General features: G+C 35.2%; 1 protein-coding gene across 1 annotated transcript in view; it reads right to left on the bottom strand.

Moving 5' to 3' along the window:
• Positions 1–19,320, bottom strand: part of Smp_148020 (septate junction protein) — a gene marked incomplete at both ends in the record, with an annotated part of 42,914 nt that extends 23,594 nt beyond the window's left edge. Inside the window, 10 exons of the mRNA XM_018794616.1 lie at positions 400–582; positions 2,073–2,281; positions 5,713–6,094; positions 7,378–7,665; positions 9,974–10,143; positions 13,128–13,272; positions 14,342–14,485; positions 15,281–15,408; positions 16,817–16,996; positions 19,251–19,320. Coding sequence (XP_018649010.1) covers positions 400–582; positions 2,073–2,281; positions 5,713–6,094; positions 7,378–7,665; positions 9,974–10,143; positions 13,128–13,272; positions 14,342–14,485; positions 15,281–15,408; positions 16,817–16,996; positions 19,251–19,320 — 1,899 coding nt within the window. The remainder of the gene's footprint in view (positions 1–399; positions 583–2,072; positions 2,282–5,712; positions 6,095–7,377; positions 7,666–9,973; positions 10,144–13,127; positions 13,273–14,341; positions 14,486–15,280; positions 15,409–16,816; positions 16,997–19,250) is intronic.
• Positions 19,321–23,420: the final 4,100 nt, after the last annotated feature.

Genomic DNA, 23,420 nt, shown 5'->3' with positions numbered 1-23,420 from the left:
TATATAAATATCGATTTACGCTTGATTAAATGGAGTTGGCTCACTTGCCTTCTCCACTGTGCGTCATTTCGCTTCGCTTTCCCCGCTTCGTTTCTCTGATCGTCTGTCTGGATGATCAATGACTACGAAATAAACTTATTCAGAATTCATTCTCGTATTTGACTTATTTGGTTTCGTTATTCACTAACGCGATTTAAGTCTGTGATAATATACGAGGTTTGACGGTATATATAAATTGATAACAATCATTCACACAATCTAACTTGAGTCAGTTACAGGGCCACTAAAAAACTACAAAATGGAATATAAACTGGATGTGATCAATGTAATTATTTCATGGAATACAGCTAGATTACATCATATAGGGAAAGTTTATAAAATAAAATTTATTAAACTTACTGTCCATCTAATCACTAGATTATTGCCTATTGTTCCAAATACATAAAGTTCTCTAGGATTAACTGATGGCACACGTCCAGGAATGCCGCATGTTTTTGTAGTTGGTTGACTAGGTAGGGAGACACCAACACGGTTTCTTGTTCGGACACGAAACTGATATTGGATATTTGGCCTTAACACAACCTGTAACAAAATATTTACTTTGTTTTGAAGTTATAGGTTATGAATGCTACAAATGCTACTTAACGACATCTATTTTATAGTTATGTGATATACAAACATTGCTACAAAGTCGATATTATAAGTTCGCAATAGTTTGTAAGTTGAATTTGTCCATACATGAAGAAGTAAACATCAGTTTAAGCACAAAGGTAGACAAACAGACGTAAAGATTAACTAAGTGAATAACGCAATGGTTTTTGAAGCGAATGGTACTGGTTTCGAGTCCTGGAGTGAACCTCAACTCTCGAACCTAGGTGCATCCAGCTGACAAGTCCCAAACAGGACGAAACAAGCGTCCTGAATTACACTGCTAACTACCATCCATCACTGCTTAGGATGCCTATGGCTTACTGGCAATATCGAGGAAATTCACATAGGGTGTACATTTCCTAAAAGTGACTGATCAATCGCAATCTTAAATATCAATGACAAGATCCAAAAAACCAATATATATATGTATGGATTAAAAAGACATAAACCTAATTCTGAAACGACAAAAAACCTCGTTGCAAGGAATTTCGTCTAAATTTGAACAAATAGTTTTGCAGTAGTGAAACCACTGTTTATATAAACATACTACTCAATTTTCAACAAATTATGCTGAAAAATAACATTCCATTTTCTAAAACCTTTCAAATTTATGATATATATATATATATATATATATATATATATATATATCGAGACTATTCAAGTACATTTAGTGAATAAAAAGTAATAGATATGTCTAGGACTGCGATCAGCTTAACAAATGTGAAAACATTAGAGATTATAGAACGATTACTTTGCCTTTGTTGAAATACGTTAAATGGTAGAAACGCTTAACGTTATATCTAACTGAAGTAGGAAAACTTATGTACCGTGTCACTGACTTAACTGGGTTAGTCAGTCAATTAAAATCAGCATAGCACCTTCCAAAACTATATAATAGCCCATGTTGCTACATAACTTCATCATGCCGAGATGAAATTAACAACATTAATACCGAAGTAGTCAGTATAATACTACCGCAAATTATACTTAAAAAGTTCAGCACAAAGAATATGATTCGAAATGAATGAATAAGAGTATAAAAAGTAAAAAAATAATAATACAACTAAACACTGGGTGATAGTAAAGAATGGATAGAATTGTGCCACTATAAACGACTTTCAGCTACGTCAACCAACATCTCTAACCACTCATTACCACAATCAATCAGCATCAAATCAGATAATCTGCCCCTACCAATACTCCTCATGTTAACAATTCATAACTTCACAGACTGATACCAAGTCACTGTTTGGTCACCCCTAGCTTCTTTTTAACCTGCTCTCACGTCAATTAGTATAGCATATCGTGGTACGTGGCGGTTATGCATACGTACCATAGGTCTAACAAACCTAGTTGAGAAACAATATTATATAGCTTTTTTATATTTTAGTGAAGAATATCATGAGAAATATACTGACCTTAACTGAAGTACTTTGAACCAATCCAGTTAAGTTAAAGATTTCAGCTGGATACCAGGTGTCGCGTTCAAACTGGGTGGAATATTCAACTATATACTCCATAATAGGAGCATAATTATCAGATCCTGGATACCAAGTTATCAGAGCCAATTCCTCATTAATAAAATCAACACAATTTACTTGTACATTAATGGCTTGTTCTGGTCGACCTACAAATAAAAGTTCAATACATTGTAGACATACGAATACTAGTAATGAATTTGTTTGATCAGTTAAATAATACTGAAACCCAATCAAATTATTATGTCATTCTTAATATGATTCGCTTAATGAAGATTGAACACTAAACTTTGATTTGTTTATGAAACTTGTTAAAAACATAAATCAACCAATTTATTGAGTAGGTTTGCACATAGGCAGCCTGGCTATGTCTTGTCTTTGTTATTCCTCCTATTTGCCTCACTAATAATATTCTTGCCTGGCAAGAATTTCTTTGTTCTTAGACTGCTAAACGTTCAGGATAGCCTAGTCGCCGCTTAAAGACGGGTCTTAACGGAGACTTACCAGATGGAGCTGTTTCGAAGTAACTACGCAACTACAATTCATACATATTTCACTCACTCATGTGAAATCATATATTACATTCAAAGCTCAAATAAACCAAGTTTTAATATCTTAATTGATGAATATCTGTTTGATTTAGTTTAGTGTAAGGACGGCCCGTCGGTAGACTCTTGGAAGCCCTAAGAAGCCCAGGAAGAGCCGCAGACATTCCATCCAATCAGGGCTAGGGGAATGTTCTAGAAATGCCAACGTGGAGCTTCTCCATTGGATGGGTTAGTTTGATACCTATGTGCTTATTGGTTGACCTAAATGATAATTTACTTTCAGCCAAAAACTATAAATACACGAGATTTCTGTGCTATATTTTGACATTGTTCGGGGCAATAAACTTCCTGCTTACCAGTCTTTGTCTTCTCTCTTTTGCGACGTTGCGGGTTCTATCGTTCAAGTAGTCAAGTAGTTCGCGGCATATTAAGAAATTCAAGGTTCTAGATATAACAACTGGCGACGGGTTAATTTATCAAGATGTCTATTACCTTTGACCAATTTGAAGTTTTTCTAGAGCGCCATGAAAAACGGCTTGAACAATTCCAGATGCGCATACTCGAAAAACTAACCCAGCAGATGAACCTCAATAAGAATGGACTTACAGATGTTTCTGCCAAATCGCATGCTGATTGTATCATTTATTCCATTCACGAATTTCATTTTGATGGTGTTGCTGGTGTAACATTCGAATCTTGGTACAAGAAATATGAAGATGTATTTAATGTCGACCTAGAAACTTTTGATGATGCCGCCAAGGTCAGGGTGCTACTACGAAAGCTGGGTACCATTGAACATGAACGATATACTAATTACATTCTGCCCAAGAACCCAAGAGACATTTCATTCGAAGAAACAGTTAAAATTTTGTCGCAAATTTTTGGTGAACAGTCTTCCTTGTTCAATATTCGATATCAGTGCTTGAAAATAGTAAAAGCCGGCAATGATGACTGGGTGCAACATGCTAGCATAATAAATCGCGAATGTGAGCGCTTTAAACTATCAGCAATGACAGAAGACCAATTCAAATGTCTTGTTTTCGTATGCAGCTTACAATCTTCAGAAGACGCCGACATTAGAACCAGAATTCTAAGCAAAATTGAACAGTGCCCAAATATCACCCTTCAAGAGGTGACTACTGAATGTCAGCGTCTGGTGAACTTGAAGCATGACACTTCAATGGTAGAAAATAATGGTCGACTACCTTATGTACAGGCAGTAAGTGGGAAGAAAGATTCCTATATGCAAAAGCAGAACACAACCATTAAGAAGCCTCCATCCGCATGCTGGTTTTGCGGAGAGCTGCATTACAAAAGGTTCTGCCCATACAAAAACTACCGGTGCACTAGATGTCAGCTCAAAGGACATAAAGAAACATGTTGTAAGAAGAAGATGCACCGTCGCTCATCGAGTGTTCATTACCGAAGACGTAAAAACTGTTCATCAACCAATAGAATAATGGTAGCACATACCAGCACAGAACATAATCGAAGAAAATATGTGACCTTAGAGATTAATGGACGCCGTGCCCGTCTACAGCTTGACACTGCTTCAGATATTTCACTGATCAGCCGCAAAACATGGAGTCATATTGGCAAACCCTCGGTGCTCCCTACAACCCAGTTAGCACACAGTGCATCTGGAGGAAAGTTAAATATTGCTGGAGAGATATGCTGCCCAGTTAAAAAAGGGAATGTACAGAAGAATGTGAAAGTATATCTCACTGAAAGCCCAGGACTAGATTTGCTTGGTCTTGACCTAATATAAATGTTGCAGTTGGCTAACCAGCCAATTAATCATATATGTAGTCCGGTGAGATCTGATGCACTCTCAAGGTTGATCGGTCCCCAGGCAAAACATGGAGAAGATGTACTCATTGCCGCAGGAGAAGGTGAATCAGAAGTTCAGGCAAAGAACCCATGGATATTTGAAAAAAAATCGCCACCCAAGAAAAGAAGAAAACCTGTACAAGAGTATCAGACGAACGACCGCGGCGAAAAGGTACTTGTAAAGTATCAAGGCGGTCAGAAATGGGAACCAGGTGTCATAGTACGACGTGTCGGGAAAGTACTTTATTTAGTCCGTGGAAGGGACGGAAAATGTACCAGACATATGAATCAGATAAAAAGGGATCATAGGACAGCAGCAGTAGACACACAAGTACCGTTCCACATTCTGGTGGAGAAAGGCCCGAAAGAAGGCCGCAACCAACGACTAGAAAAACTTAAGAGTGAGAGCGCGCAGCCAATAAGGGTGATGAACAGAAAAACGAGAACAACAACAATGCTTCAAGAAAATCCAAAAAGAAATTCATACGTCACAGACTTCAAAGGGGGAGGTGTAAGGACGGCCCGTCGGTAGACTCTTGGAAGCCCTAAGAAGCCCAGGAAGAGCCGCAGACATTCCATCCAATCAGGGCTAGGGGAATGTTCTAGAAATGCCAACGTGGAGCTTCTCCATTGGATGGGTTAGTTTGATACCTATGTGCTTATTGGTTGACCTAAATGATAATTTACTTTCAGCCAAAAACTATAAATACACGAGATTTCTGTGCTATATTTTGACATTGTTCGGGGCAATAAACTTCCTGCTTACCAGTCTTTGTCTTCTCTCTTTTGCGACGTTGCGGGTTCTATCGTTCAAGTAGTCAAGTAGTTCGCGGCATATTAAGAAATTCAAGGCTCTAGATATAACATTTAGTTTGAATGGATTTCTGTTCATATCTTTTGAATATTTAATATTAAAAGCAACCTACTACCATAACTCAAAGGTTTTCTATCAATTTTTTTAATTAACAAACCTGAGCTATAAATCATCACCAAATTAATATCATACTGATTTTAATTGTAACCAAATCTTAAAACGCTTTCGAGAACAACGTATTTTTTCAACGCAAGATATCATATCACTCCATGTATAAGTTATGAGACAAATATTTACAACTATATATCACATAGTTAAACCAACATCCTAATATGTATAAAAGTGAAAATAAACAACGAGAACTCATGACCAACATATTACTAATTACCTTGAACAAGTAGTGGTGCAGTAGCTGTATCAAAATCTAAACCATTACTAGCATTACAACGATACTGTCCAGTATCACGAGGTTGGGCACCACTTAAAACCAACGCATAATCAAACCAGACTTGTTGAATTCTAGGAGTCAAGTTTGGATCAATATAATTATCATCCTTATACCATGTAATTTTAAGATTAGATACTTCAGCTGGATCCGTTTCAGCTGTACAGACAAATTTGACAACATCATTTTCATATACTCTTGTGTTGATTGGAGCAAGGACAATTCTAGTTTTGCGTCTTACTAGCAATTTCCCTGAGGCCTTTTTACTTCCAAATGGGTTTGTTGCTGTGCATTCATAAACACCAGAATCAGTAATAGCCACAGACTGTAAAAAAAGATGGAATTATCTTTAAAATGTTTGTCTATACTAACATAGAAAACCATCTTAATTTACTTATATTGATATTACACATATCAAACATAAACAGAACAGGATACTAACTTTATTTTAACCCAAAGCTAGGTAGAGCAGTATCTGCCGATTCAGACAAACATTCGTTGAGTTTAAATATGGTAAGTCTTGATTTTCATCAGTGTTGTCCAGAATGACAGTGGAAGCCTGGCAGTTAAACAACACAACTTAAAGAACACGATCAAAAATAGCCTTTTGAGCTACAAAACCTTCCAATCATTTTGAAACTTAAATGAAGATCAAAAGTTTAAGCTAGCAGCATCAAATTCGGAAAACGAACTAGACGCTGCAAGAAATCTATTGAAACACATAACAGTTCGATTGACTGTAGGAAATAACTTTAACTAGCTGATACACAAATTATCAGTCATAAAGTTCACAATTGTTAAGATAAACCGACGTTTATCATAGCACAAAACTCAGAACTAGTTAAACTCATTTTGCCTACTTTTTTTGTTCCTTTGGGTTCAAATTAACTTTAGAAAGATTTTGTTTGAAAATACTTATATGTAAAGGTCTGTGTGTAAAGTGAATATAGATTTTACATGGTTTTAGCTCACGCTTCAGATATAGTTGTTCTTTCTTCTGACATTTATTCTATGTGTTGTAATTTTTACGTTACAAAACATCCCGTGAGCAACCGTATAGCATAATTTAGAGTAGCTCATTGACTCAGTAGTATATTATTCGACCTATATTTTCAAGCTATTGAGGTTGCTAGTCATGGACAGCTGATAGTGTTGTATCATGATGAAAACATTGAACATTTATTTCAGCTAACCACTTTTATCAATAAGGCATCCATGAAGCTTGATATCTCTGCCAATTTAACTGTGAAAAAATTTCGCATACATGTAGTTAACAATATATCATGTCATGAACAAGGAGACAAGTTTAAATAATATTATGCTAATAACAGAATACATTTAATCTCCAGAGAGGATTGGAAACAGCAGATCCTGACTATTCCCATAGACTTTTTTGTTAGGAATAAGGGCCATCTTCAAACTATTCAGATGAATAACAACCGACTGAATACTACACTAAAAACTCGGGTATGAATTAAATCTAGATTACAGCCTTGTATATATGTATTCCATTACTTTGAATATCATTTCAATATAGATTTTCTTTCCTTCATCAATTACTAATCATTTAAAAACACCTATAATTATGATTACTTATAATCCACTTACTTCAATAAACAAATCCCCCGATGTTAATATTTTATATCGACCACCATTAATCGGTCGTCTATCTTTAGTCCATGAAATGATGGCTTTGGGTGCTGAAAATGTTTGACAAAATAATGTGACTTGATTCCCGTCTACCGCACGTACAACAGATTCTGGTGGTTTCATAAAATAAGGTGCTTCACGCATAACATTTACATAGGCATTTGTAAAAGCATAACCAAATTTATTAGATGCATTACACTGAATAACTGCACTATCTTTAATTGTTAAATTACTCAGTTGCATTGTCTGAAACGTTTGGAAAAATGAGTAAACAAGAATAGAAAATTTTAGAGCTTACTAATTTGATCAAATATTGAATATTCTTAGTAATTAGTCGTAGAATCAATACCAATCAATAATATTTCACTTTAGTTGCAAGTAACAATCCCTCTGATTAGTTTGAATATGATCAAATAACAAAAATATATTTACCATACAATAATGATTATTTGTAAACCACCTTAAGGCTTCTAATAGGTTTGTTTTCAACCACTGAAAGAGTCACGAATTTGTTAGAATATTAACATAAAAATGAAGAACTGAGGTTTATTATATTTATATTTTCAAATGTTATTCAAGTGACATTATGTCATAAAAACCAATTTCGAAGTTCTTTACGAACTTCTGATAGATCATAACTTATAGGATCAGTGAGCTCGTTTCCTGTAAAATGTATTACATTCTATATTCGTCTCCATGTGATAAACATTTTACTCTACTGCTATACATATGATAATCTTTCGTGTTAGGTGGATGAATAATATCGGCAGAAAACCCTGAACTTAGGTATCAAGATAGTTGGAACAAGTCAATAGTATGTACTTCGAATCTTGAAAGAACTGGTGCGCCCTGTTCCATTTTGAAGATAAATCAACCAGTATCGTAGTCAGAAACAAGATCACTGACCTATTTAGGCCTCGATCGTTCTACTCGAGATTAATATATTTACTTCGATGTTCATTTAGTCATTCAAACATCTAATAACTAAATATAGTGCATATAATGTCCGGTTACTTAGGATATTGGCTATCTATCAACTTGATCGATAGAGTTTAATCAGCTTTAAGTAATAAATATATTTGACAGTGGTTATGATTCAATAATCGATCAGTACCACTAACGTTTGGTAAATGTTACGTTTTAAAATGATAATATGAAATGCATTACGTGGAGCTAAACAATCTATTTTAAAGTATTTTGATAATGACAATAGAAAGTGACAACAGATTTAATATATTTCGAAAGAAACTTCTGAGATTCAAAAGGTACCTTTAATATATTTATCAGACCAATTTATTTTATTATTGAAGGGAACTATCAAAATGTCCAGTAAAATATCAAATAACAATATCTATGAAATACATTAATTTCACTCAACTTGAATGTAAGTTCAGACGACAGTCGGCTAATGAATCAATGAACAAAATTGTGTGCCTTTACTAATCAAAATGAAATGACACTTTTTATCGTTTACATTTATTAATTGTTAAATTATATTCCCAATCAATTAATCATTTTGATGTGGACAGAGGAACAGGAAGCCTTGACAAACTACGGAAGCTATTTTGGGGGACGTTATTTCATTTAATCCAAAGCTTGTATAACAGTAACATTTACTTTTGCCCCTAGTCTATTATACAGATCATAAGCTTTTTGTTTGATGTATGATTCACTGCCATAGCCTTTTCTGTTCCAAAGGTATTGTAATTTAGACGTAACCTTTTGTACTCTATTTTCTACTCTAATCCCCCAGTTTTGGACATAATTGTATTTTCTTGATTATTGTGCGTTATGGTCGGGTTGGTCATCTATTTATTCATGTATCATTTTACACTAATCTGAGAAATCGGGTACCAGATCGGAATTTGGAATAAAGCAAGTAGTGTTCCAGTTGTCTTGTTTTCTCTCTCGCGCGTGCCTGTCAGCCAATCAGGTGATATAATCAGTCAGTCAGCTACAACGTAGGACCAGGCACATATATCCATCGGTCCAAGTTACCATACCTCGTTAGCACAACAACATGAACATCGGATTCATAGAAATAGTTAATTTAGTGATGGTAATATATAAAAGAAAGATTGTATATAAGGAAGGAAGGAAGAAAGTTATGAAGCAATTTTAATCTCAAGGTTTAAGGGAAGATAAAGAGTGTATACACCGACACCATTGTGATCGATTCAGAGCCATGTCACACACAGTCTCCAACCATTGGTCACGATAGTCGCGCGGACCCCAATCAAGTAGTCTGCATCTGCCAACATGGCTCAGACTAGAAGTTAGTAACTTCAAGCACTGATGCCATGTTTTGGTTTGGTCGCCCCCAACTCTCTTCCAACCATCCCCCACTTCAAACTCACGCATACTAGCCTCAAATTTAAGCCAATCAGCCTATCGCGTCAAAGTCTTAATCCACATTAGACAAGTTGTCCTCGGCACGAAAGTGGATAGACAGATCAAGGTGGTAACACATTTAGATCCCCAAAGTCAACTAAATCAATTCAGTTTATTTCCCAAAGTATCGCTTCTGAATTATTTTTTGTCTTAATTTACTTACATTTCCATGTAAAACTTTACGTACACCATCTAAATAACTAGATGGATCTTCACCATTTATAGTCCAACGTATTTTAGGCGGTGGATCTCCTGATGCTGTACATCGAAATGTTACTGATCCATTTACAGGTACAGTAATATCTTCAGGTTTTTCTATAAATTTTGGACGAACTAAAATAGATTTTAAAAATATATAATGATTGATATTTTTTTTAAAAAAAAGAAAAATTTAATACACAATCAACTATTTCATCATGATTGTTTTGTTTTGTTTTTTGTAGACCAATGTGTCAATTTTACTATAATAAAACAAAAGCAAGTTATTTACAAAAGTTAATGTTTACGTGAACATGTTTAACTGATGAATTTATAAAGGGAAAAAAAGGAAAGGAAAGAATAATATTGTGAGATCTATTTACAATAATCTGTTAAAGTTATTTTGTCCGTTTTTTTGTTTTTATACATGGAAACAAACAAAAACAATGTTTACGATTAATTCATGTATATCTTACTGTTTTCTGCTTTAAAAATTGTTTAATTTTGTTAGAAAACAATCAAATAAAGAATAAATGAATACAACTCAATGTAAAATATGCTTAGTAACTGTTTAAATATGTTTAAATACGACATGAACCTCAACGAAATCTTAAATATTTTCAATAATTGTCACCCATTAATACAATTTAACTTGGAAGCAGAAGCAAATTATGAATTTCATTCTCTTGATGTCCGTTTGAAAAGAATGACCGATGGTTATTTACAAAGATCTGTATATAGAAAACCTACTTGGAATGGACAATACACGAATTTCCATAGTTGGGTCCCACTGAGTCGAAAGAGGAACTTAATTCACTCTTTATCCTCTAGGATCAAGCGAATCTGTTCCAATGACACAATAAACGAAAAACTACTTCATCTTCGACATACCCTCATCAAATATGTAATGATTATTCAAGTTCACTAAAATAACTTATTATGTTCAATTGATGTGTGTACGATAGTTTCTTTAGTGTATTGCAGACATGTGAGAATTTTTTTTGATTTTTAGGTATTTTTTAGATTCAGTATTCAATCATCTGCCTGTAAAAGTGTTCTTCACTATTTAATGTCTTAATAAACATCTTAACTTCTTAAAAGTTTGTTTTAAACAATTTATCCAAACACCATCACCTAATATAATTACGTTAGCACTTGACATTTTCACTTGATACCACCATATACTCTAATGCTAATTCTATATTGAAAATACTTTGATAGATTTAAAAGGGTATAAAATATGCTAGAATCTTATTTATTGTATCAAAGCCTACTTACGAATGTTGTTCCGTACAAAAACCTGTGGTTCTCTCGATGAATGAATTTTGAAACATAATCCATCTTTCCATAGAAAATAACTGAAATATTTTATCCAAATCAATTCGACTACTATTTTGATACTTCAAAAATTATAACAGTGAATGGTTTGTTTAATTATTTATCACTAGCTAAACTAGAATTTTTGAAGCGCAAATCACTTTTACAGTCTGTGTTATCTCAAAATCCCTTCACAAATCTCATATGATTCCACTATAATTCTAAGAAGGATGAAAACATATGATATATATTTTCATCGGAAATCATTCCGTTACTTAACTAGTAATAAAACAATACCAATATAAGTAGATGATCTTCAAATTAATACAGTTTTTCTAGACGATCCCTAAAGATATGAAGTAATAATTACACCATATCCTACTATTCATCACATCCACAAAAATGATATACTTAACTGATCACATGTACGCAATACAATGTTTAAGAGATCAATATTTTAGACAAATGTTTCCTCTTACAAATTCGAATAAGGCCAGAACAACCATTGAGGCAGCATAATATGAATTCTTTTGACTTTGTGATTTCTTATCAGCTGCTTACAACTACGAAATAAAAATGTATCGCTGGTTAATTTAGAAACTACGTTTTATTATTGGTTATTTGTTCGTGATATTTCATAACCATGCAAGTTGTATTTTTAGCTTAATGTCTATTTAGTTGAAGTCTTAGGCTAATTACATGACATCTAGTCGATTCATTCATTTCAGAAAACTAATTATACGATTAGAATCCTTACTTACTTACTTACTTACGCCTGTTACCCCTCGTCGAGGAGCATAGGCCGCACACCAGCATTCTCCATCCAACTCTGTCCTGAGCCTTCCTTTCCAGTTCTTTCCAGTTAACATTCATCCTTTTCATATCTGCTTCTATTTCCCGGCGTACTGTGTTCTTTGGCCTTCCTCTTTTCCGCTTCCCTTCCGGATTCCAAGTTAGGGATTGAGTCGTGATACACATTGGTGATTTCCTTAATGTATGTCCGATCCACTTCCAACGTCTTTTTCTAATTTCCACTTCAGCTGGAAGCTGGTTTGTCCTCTCCCATAAAACGCTGTTGCTGATAGTATCCGGCCAATAGATGTTGAGTATTTTGCGTAGACAACTGTTTATAAATACTTGTACCTTCCTGATGATGGTCGTAGTAGTTCTCCACGTTTCAGCTCCATACAGTAGGACTGTCTTGACGTCCGTATTAAAGATTCTGACCTTGAAATTGGTTGGGAGTTGTTTTGAGTTCCATATGTTCTTCAATTGTAAAAATGCTGCCCTTGCTTTGCCAATCCTCGCCTTTACATCTGCATCAGATCCTCCTTGTTTATCAAAGATGCTAGAATCCACTATAGTATTTTCTAATGTCTTTCATAACAATGGTCCATTTCATAGAACATCATACCAGTACATATCGATATCTTCTTTCAGTAAATTCACAGTCGAATTTTGTCAACTATAATCAAACTGAAAACGACTTAATTATTCCAAAGATAGTGAAAAAAGTAGGTGAACTAATTACTTTACGAAAGTTTCCAAAACAAAACCAAGAAATTGTTTCATATGAACTCACATTATTAAGAAAACAAATATAGTATACATATTTATCGCTTTCTCATTAATTTTCAGACCATCTAAATAGAGTAGAAAATCTTATCTTTTAATTTAGCATCTAAATACAGGCATGGTAGTTATAGTCACAACCTGAAACAAATGCTATCATGATTCCGAAAGTTACACAGAATAATTGTGGCTACTAGTTAGTAGTCTATAAAATTTAACGAAATATTTACCTCGAACAAAGACGGTAAATTGACTATTCACCGTATTCTTTGTTACTTCATTTATACCTTGACATCTGTATTCACCAGCAGATTCAATAGTTACAGGGTTTATTTCTAACATTGTTCCCATATTCTTAATCTTTACATTCGGCAGCTAGAATTGAATGAATAAAAAAAAGTAAATCTTGATCAAAACAAGCCGCGAATACGAATAAAATATCTGAGTAAAGTATGTGTTTTCAGAACCATTTAACGTCTTGGTGTAAAGGATTATAGGGAAGTCTCATTAACTGAAATAGCTGTCCAAACAATGTCACCAGAATAGTGACTAATTTTTTTTTCCAATGAAAAATTGAACAATATTAGAGTTTGAATAACATCTATAGAGATTAAAATTCATAATCAACTGGACCAAGTATAAGAACTGAAAATGCGAATTACTTGGTTCAAAATAACACTATATTGTGTGGATCAAACTCAGCCTAACGGTTGGCAATTTGCTCTAATAATAAGTACGAAAAAGCTGTGAAAGACACTATAAGATAAATTTATCATATACATCATCGAAAGAAAGAAATTCATACTTAACCAAGCGAACTTTTGAAATATTTATAGCTTGCCCGTAAAGGTGAATATTAAGGGTGCTTGTAACCTATCATAATAGAGAACAGATTTTTATTGGAATACCTACTACTTATCTTGATATTTTACCAATTCTGCCAGCGTTTATGTGTTAATTCGAATTTATCAAAGATATAACAATTTTACAAATTAATGTTGTTATTTTCTCGTCGGGAATTCGTATAACACTCCATCCCATCTCATCTTTCAATCACTCTTTAACTGAATCAAAGTTTTATTAGTAAGTCCGCCAAAGATTAAAGACGTAAGCAACAGATCAATAGAGTTTCGAAACCAAGTGCCCTTTTCCATCAGTAAATGATTTTTGAACCTGTGACTGTGACTCACAGGTTATTGAACAAAATTGTGAGTTATCATAGGACTCTTTGTTTTTAGTGTTTCTGGTTCTAAATAACTCGTAGGAACTCTAATGTTTAGACTCCATTATAAATCCCTTTAAGTAATCAATAATAGAATAAGCATGTGTAATTAACTGTCAGTCAATATGATTTTGTGTAATAAAATTTATCCAATAACCTTATCTTGATATCACAAATGAATAGTAGTAAGTTTTAATACAAACAATTTTAAAATGTTCCTACAGTAATTTTTTCACTTTCATCTTTGAACCAGGTATATTGTGGTTCAGGATATCCACTGTATATACATCTCAGTTGAACTATATCACCAACTGCAGCATCTTCTGTTCTTGGGGACCTGTAGTCTGTCTTCACTGGATATGTAGACTACAAAATTTTATACAAGAAAAAGGTACGTCCTGTAACTACAAATAATCTATTAGAAAAGATGGTATATTTATAAACAAAATAAATAATATACTTCAAAAGTAACACAGTAAACAGGATATATGTAAAACCCGAAACAATACTTAACGATAAACATTTATTATCTACAAGAATATTTGGTAACGACTGATATAGATCTGTGGCACATTTTTACTCGATACAAAGACTAGCTGGCTGACTAGCTTAGTTCGACGCAATCGTATAAAGTTTTGTCAGATGTCCTAGTTCAACAAATTGATTTACTTTACTGTAGGCTTTTATGTAGATTGTTAAATTTTATAGTTAACATCTCACACTGATGTCACTTAAACGACTCTTAAAAACGAAGAACCAATGACCGATTGTTCCCCCCTATTATTGGACTCCTCAGAAGTGAAGATCCATGGCTTGGCCCCTAGAGATCGAACCCAAGAGAACCCAGGAGAACACCCAAGTCAAAAACCTTTATGGTGATTAATTATCATTCGCTCAACAGTGACTGGAGCTTCAGTGGGAGTCCATGGCTGGTACAGTTCATTGAGGTCGAGTGTTAAGCATAGTTACTTTGTATTCGATGATGTTTTTACAGCAAATAATTGTAGCACGATTAGTCACGATTTTTACTATGTGTCTTTTATATCCGAGTGGTACAGGGCTATAGAAATGTTTGTATTATCCAGTCGTAGATTTTTAAGTGACTTGACAAAAATAAATGCAAATCTCTTTTTGGAAAACAAAGCTAATAAAGTCACTTACCTGTTGTCCATGAACAGAAAGACGGAACGACGGACCACTCTTCTGAATACGTAGTACTTCATTATTTGCTACACATGTATATAGTGTGTCATCATCTTCAGGAATAACTGTGGCAATGTAAAGATAACCTTAGAAGAGAAGAAAATAGAACAGGATCTAATTCTTTATTATATAAAACACATGAAATAAAAATTTTCATCGTAGGTTTGTGTTACAAATATGAAATAGAAATCGTAGTAATTTCTTTAATTTGCTGATTCGGAGCTCTATTAATGATGTGTTTTGATGGTGTTTTGTTCTCTGAACTGGATGGTTTGGTCATGGGGCTTTCATCGTTATTCTGACCGACATCATCAGTACTCCCATCTGAAATTTGTGCCGATGATATCGTTCAGAACAACGATGAAAGCTCCATGACCAAACCATCCAGCTCAGAGAATAAAACTTTGTCACAATCATCCCCCTCAGCTAAAAATCTCCACCATATCACAATGACGCATTTATATACCTAATTATTGTTTAAAATCTCCCTCAATATATATATATATATATATATGGATAGGTAGATAGATAGATAAACGCCAACAAAAGAGAGGTAAATCATCTGATGATATTCCACGTCAATGAAGACTATGACAGCAAAACTATATCATGAATATCACAAGGGTCGCTATCTCTGTTGTGAGATGATGACTGCATTTATTCTGGACTGAAAGTGAGTTCCGTTTTGTTTGATAATGGCAAAAACTCCAACTGTGAAATCTCTTACTACTGATCCAAGTAGCATAAACAATTATGAACTTTATTGTTGACGTACATGAAAGTTATGCATCAAATTGTTTTAGATAAATTAGTTAATTTCTACTTGTTTCAGTTAAAACTTCTTCAAAGATATCTCCTATAAAAAATGCGTAGTCCACGGATTTAACAAGTCGACAAACAAAATCGCCATCAGTAATGAAAAGATTCCAATAATAATATTGAAGGACATATTAACTTATTTGATACTATTTATGCACATTCTTTTAATAACTATCCTATACACAGAAGTGTTCACTAGAAAAATAGTGAGGATAAAATCATGGTACATCCTGAGAACTTTCAACTTCATGATGTTCTTCAAGATACTGAGAGGAGTGTAAATGTATTTATACACTCTGCAATTGCGATTTCTCAGACTTTGAGTTGGTTTAAATTAAACATACAAAAAATAACCCCAAGTTTGGAGAGAAGAAACGAATGACAGATGATTAAATTGCCTATGTCTAACTATTAAGACATTTTTGGCCCCAGTAATATCTTTTTTGTTTGTCCAGACTAATGTTCTCGTAGCAAAACAAGAATAAAACTTGAATTGCAAATTTATTTGATCTCATTCGCATTTATACCTTGTTTTCCCTGCATTAACCGTAAGAAACACTTCTTATTGACAAAAATGCTTTTTTCAAAACATAGTTTGATAAGAAATCATCACGCAATGAGCTGCCCATTTTCATATCTTTATAAAAAAGCTTGTCAGTACTCAAATAAAACTACCGTTAATATCAGTTGCTCTTCGATTTGTCTCTTTCAAATAATGAATCTGAGCATTTTTCTCCGTTTGCCATGTGACGACTGGAGGTGGATAACCAACTGGAACTTGACAAGCAAGCCTGACAGACTGGCCCAAAGATGCACGTACTTTTTGTTCTTTTGTTAACTCGAAGTCTCCAAGCTCTAAACAGTGAAAGATTCAGATAGGTGGATTTAGAAATACACAAATTTACTTAATACAGTTTTCAAGCACGTAAAAATAATGTTGACAAATTTAACAGACGACTAAGGCATATATTTCTTGTGTTTGATTTACAAATCTGTTGGAAATAAATAATAGTGTTTTCCAGGTTCGAATAAGTCTTTGAATAATATAACTTGTTACAACTCATTTTAAAAATCAGATAGATTTAATTATCCGGAACAACAGTTTAAGTCCCCAGGCTCTATTGACTTTCTTTACTATGTCAGTCTCAATCTTTTGTCTTCTAATGGTCTTCATCCGGAGCACAGTAACCCAAACAAATTTACTACTGCAATGTGCTGAAATACTTGTTTCCCAGAGGTACAGTCAGTTAGTTATAAGCAAAGTACAATCTGGCACACACGTGCATGCGTTCAAGTTACCACATGATTTCAGTGTAGCAAGATGAAACTGTCAAAACAAATGTTAGAGTAGTAGAATTTGTAGCAGTATCAGTGTCAATAAAAAAGAATAACAACGCACAACCGCGTTCCAGAAAAAAAGTGAATCCGTGGAATAAAAGGTATCATATAATTTTAAAACCCAAGATCTGTGAAATGAAAAAGGGTGAATGCATCTGCGACAGATAGACCGACTCTAAGCCATTCTTCTTAACGTAAACAATCTTTAGTTACGATAATTATGAGGACTTTAACAAGGTGGTCTTCACCTAACAAAACACACCAGTTCAACAGTCACTAATTTCAAAGACTGATTCTCCTTTTAGACTAAGCCGCCCCTTTCTTTCTTCTAACTTATTTCTACACCAGTAAACAATGTCTATTTTGTTAGGCGATTGTTAGGCATACACAATACAGTACTCAACCTCTCCAGCTGATGAATATCCACTACCTCGCCAAAAATGTTTGCCATCTTTACGTAGAACCCTTTATCTAACGTCGGTATCGCGAAATCTATAGTCCCAACATACAAGAGCAATGCTTTGAAGGGGTCTGTGAACAAATACCAGCAATCTACAAATATCGTCCACTCTTCTCAGCCACAAAGCAGAGAGGTTAATGCGTAATATACTTGTCCATAGGTTGGCAGACGAAAATCTCGCCTACCTCACGGATGACGTTATTTGCCAAAAGCCAAGTGAATCTTTAAATCTAAGCCGAGATTTTTTCAAACACCATCATATCGCAGCTGATGTGACTTACGTGAAAAACGAATTTAACGACCCTCTCCAACATTTCAACCCCTATCATAAATACCGTCACCGACGTACGTCAACGAATAAGAAGTACATTAAATCGCTTCCAATTACTTCATTTATGAGACACTTCATGGTGTGTCAAAGTTTTATTCTATTTTGCTACTACCAAAAGGCAATTTAAACTCGACATTATATCCCCGTTTGATTGTGGTATGGTTGATGTTAATAAAGTTAATGAAACATAAATCCTACTTACTTCGCATTAATCCCGTCGACGAATCCCGTTATCAACGACGTATATATCGGAAGTCAAACAAAATAGCATCTGAAGAACGTGTATTTTAGAACTTACGCAATGGTAAAGAACGATAAGAGCTGTGGAGATAGGACTATTAAACATATTTTGAATTGTTAATCATTTATAATTGTGGATTACTGGTACCAAATCCAACTGAACACGCGACAGCCCGTCAATTTAAGTAACGTCAATAACTTTTATTTGTGTGTTTAACTTATTAACTGTTTATCGTTACATAAACTTTTGACGTAATATTTTTACTGCTATTTTTTGTTAACATACGTTTTTGTCCGCCACAGAGCTGAATAAAAATGGGAGTGAATTGAAGAGGCAAAAATAGCTAACCCAGTGAATAATGAGGAACTCAAAATTTATAAACATGGAAAAGATACAAGAAGGTACATGGACAAACACGTGCTATTATATATACAGACTTGTGTTCGTATGTAAAAACTAAGAAAACTACGAAAAAATTAAGACTTTGTTTTTAAAAGGTCAGGATAAATCACGTGGGTATGTAAAGCCGTTGTTACTAACAGAACATAGATCTTGTAAGAATATAGATGTATCACTAAGAACTACTTTCCGTGTTAACTATATGAAGATATCCGTTTATGTCAACAACGTCACTGATCTGTAAGTCCTCTCTTACCGATAAATATAGGACAGAGTTTGTCATAATGACCACAAATTTGTTAATATATATTTGAGAGTGGCAAGGTAAGGAGGAACTAACCAGCTCTTTTGACATTGACAATGACAGAAAGTGCAGTTCCAAACTGATTTTTTGCAATACACTGATACATCCCGTCATCATCAGTTCCTGGTCTAGCGATCACGAGTGTGCCATGATCTGGCCACTTTGTATATCTCCCAGTATTGGCTGCCCAATTGAAGTACTGTCCATTCTTGTACCAAAAATATCTAAATGATAGGTATATTTACTTCAAAACTCACTTAGGTGAAGGAGAACCTTTGGCTACACATGGTAAACGAATAGCTTCCCCAGGTATAAAAACTTTATCGCTTGGTGGCATTTCAATGAACGTTGGTGGGTAAGTGACTTGTTGAACAAATGTTATTAATATTCATATCATTACTTGCTGATACAGTTATGAACATTAGACATTTGAAGAAAAAGAAAATCAAAATCAGTCTCGTTATTTTGCAGTACAACATAGCGCCTAAGTGATTTTTCATAAGTTTCGTCCAGATTTTTAGTTATCTCTCCGAAATTGAGTGTCTTATTGGATGAAATGTTAAATATTTTCTAGGAAGGTCACTTCCGTCTCGATATTTACATATTTGAAAATACACATGATATTTGCCTTCTGAAGTTACCTACATTTTTGTTGAGTAAAACAAAGCTTACAATCATGACCACTTTGAGATGTAATAGTCAGAAGAAGTAAGAATAGTCTACATGAAATCGTGCGCTTTATTCTTTCTCTGAACTTCTCGTAAGCCCTAGGGGGTGTACCATTGGTGCACTAGAGGAGCGATGTTCGTAGAACGAGTAACTGGCCTACTAAATAGTCTCTAAATAGCATCTTTCGACATACCCGAATATTGAACGTGGCAAAAATAATTTTTATCTACTTTGACAGTAGCACCAAGTCATTTTAGAGCGTGTTCAAAACTCCACATCTAAACATATTCAGTGTGTAGCGGTAAGTAAATCCCCAAAATCAATAGCTCTGTGTCTTCAACACTGGACGCTGACCGCATTAGTTTTAATGGGCTCACCTAGGTGAAGGCACTCGGTCACACATCTGCACCAGATCACGAGTGTGTATGCCGTGCTTCACATCTCCTACAACCGCTAGCTAGCTTGAATTGATCATTTCTCGATATATCGACAGCTTATCAAATATATCTTTGAACCTGTTTGCCTCTAACTTTTGGTTTTACTGGGTTCGCACATTATTATCATAAGAGGCGTTACTGGTCAAGGTGTTTTCGTACCCCTACAACTTGTAATATCTTTAAGTGCCTGAAATTGCTGTTGACCGTAACAACCTTATAGCCAGGAATTCTGAACACAATCACTCCAGAGTTGAAGGGGTATGCAGACACATTTCGTAGATAATGGATGTATCGAGAAGTATATATTGCTGTCGCAGTAAGTAGATACTGAAAACATATGGTCCTGTAAGTCCTCGATGATGATGTTGACCTCATCAGCTTCATGCGGCACACCCTAGCTGAAGGTGCCCCGTCACGCACTACACCATATAGCAAGTAAGTATTCATCCCTTGCAACCATTAGCCAGCTTAGATCAAACGCTCCTGGAAACATAGACAAGCTTCCAAATATATCTTCAAATCCATTCCAACCATGAGTTCTTACTTGATTGGGGTGGTATCCCTCGATTATCTAGGTGTTACAGACGGAGAAGTTATCAAACTTTCATCGTTTCTAGGATCTTTATGAGCACGTTCAAAATTTGATTAGTTGTTGTGACTTTTCTCACTAGCGTTTTTGAGCGAAATTGTTTTCTGTGGAACTGGATTGCTAAACCCATTCCCCGAGCTGGAGGTGGGTAGGACACATTGCGGAAACTATCAGATCGCACCACGAGACAAGCCCGGATTTTGAATTCTTACGGCTAAGAGAGAAGAGATAGATTAAAGAACACACTACGTCGGGAATCGGAGGCAGACACATAGGGAATAAATAGCACTTGCGAAAAAATTTGAAGGAGACTCCTAAACAGAGTTAATTGGGGAAACCTCCTGAGCAGCTTATGGTCCGTTACTGATCAAAGGCCTAGGTAAGTGGGCTTACGGAGGCACTCAGGCGGAGTACAATATTATGATCTGGTACAAATGCTCGACCGAGAGCAATCACTTGGGATGTATTTAGTAAATCTAGTGAGATCAACATCACTGTCTGAGGTTTACAGAACCACTTATTTCAGGAACTTAGTTACCACTACACGTGTGATTTCTGTATTGATAAGGACTAATGAGCTAACACATTCCTAATGGTCCTCAATGATAATGAGAAACAGCAGATGGCTCACAATAGTTACTAGTGATGCGTAGGTAGAAAATGTAGGATAACTATATGATACAAGAAAAATATAATAGACCAAAGCGGCCAGTCAGGGACAAACGGGGCAACTCAGCCAAGGAGGTTCAAGAACAGAAAGGCAGGTGTGTGGGATATTTTGAAGAGCTCCCGAATATGAGAGATCCATGTGACACAACGGTCATCTTAGCAACACTTACAGACCTTCCTACGAGCCTTACTTATTTACGCCTGTTACTACACGTGGAGGAGCATAGGCTGCCCATAGCACCCTCCATCCAAACCTGTCCTAGGCAACCTTTTTTAGTTCTTTCCAAATGCTATTCATCCTTTTCATATCTGCCTCTCTTTCCAGACGTCGTGTGTTCTTTGGCCTTCTTCTTTTCTCCTTCCCTTCAGGGTTCTAAGTTTACGATTACCTCGTGATGCAGTTTGGTGATTTCCTTAATGTATGTCCGATCCACTTCCAACGTCTTTTCCTAATTTCCTCTTCATCTGAAAACTGGTTTGTCCGCTCCCACAGAAAGCTGTTGTTGATCATATCCGGTCAGTGAATGTTAAGTATTTTGCGTAAACAATTGTTTATAAATACTTGTACCTTCTTGACGATGGATGTAGTAGTTCTCCACGTTTCAGCTCCCTACAGTAAAACTAACTGTCTTGACGTTCGTATTGAAGATTCTCAATTTGAAGTTAGTTGACAGTTGTTTTGAGTTCCACATGTTCTTCAATTGTAGAAATGCGGTCCTTGCTTCATTAATCCTCGCCTTTACATCTGCATCAGATCCTCCTTGTTTATCAATGATACTTCCCAGGTACGTGAGTGTTTTATGCATCCTCCAGCGTTTCTCCATCAAGTGTGACTAGGTTGGTGTTCTCCGTGATTTATTTGAGAATCTTGCTTTCTCCCTTGTGTGTGTCGAGGCCTGTCGATGCAGGGGCTGCTGCTAAATTAGTTGTCTTCGTCTGCAAGTATTCGTGTGTATGGGATAGAAGGGATAGGTCACCCGTGAAGTACAAATAATCTAGCCGATCATTGCGGAATCCACCCTGTTGATCTCCAAGTCGGGCGTCTACAGCATCTTTTATCCGGTCCATCAACACTGTTAAAAACTTTTCCTGGTACTGACAGTAGTGTGATTCCTCTGTAGTTCTCACATTCGCTCAGATCTCCCTTCTTCGGTATCTTCATCATGTATCCTTCTTTCCAGTCTGTCCGTTGGCACTCGTTCTTCTTCCTAAATCTTCTCGGATAATAGGTGAAGCATGTTTGCAGTTACTTCATTGTCTGACTTCACTGCCTCAGCTGGTTACTTCTTATAGCAACTGGTTTACATTTTCACCAACGAGATCTGGTAACTTTTCTTGATATTCATCGGTTATGGTGAAATAAATTGCATGTGAAGGAAATGAAACCTTAACTCCCTCTTTATTCCATACCAAATGAAAAATTTTACATCATTTTTCAAAGCTGGGGTGGGTCAAGCAGTGTAATTTGTAAATAGGTGAAAACAGCCATCGAGAAGTCATTATACGTATTCGAGCTGCTAACCAACGATAGGACTGAGTCTCTCTCTCTTCTCTCTCTCTCTCTCAAGAGGACTCATCATAACCCATTTATCTTTCTAATCTATATATACTTGTAACCATACAAAAATATAAAGTCAACAAGCTAAATGATCTGGAACGCATTGAAAAATTGTCTCAAAATTGGTTAGTATTACATGATAAGATAAACACAGGAACAATAAAACAGAGCCAACGCATAAAAATGCCTACCATCCCGACAACTTAGACAACGGGTCTAAAATGTATTGCATTTTTATGAAAAACAATTAAACCATTGGAAATTAGTTAATTTACAGTAAGAAA

Source organism: Schistosoma mansoni, chromosome 1 (assembly GCF_000237925.1).
Source record: "Schistosoma mansoni strain Puerto Rico chromosome 1, complete genome".
Classification (NCBI taxonomy): domain Eukaryota; kingdom Metazoa; phylum Platyhelminthes; class Trematoda; order Strigeidida; family Schistosomatidae; genus Schistosoma; species Schistosoma mansoni.
Note: the sequence above shows the minus strand (reverse complement) of the source record. Positions and strands in the feature narration are given on the sequence as shown.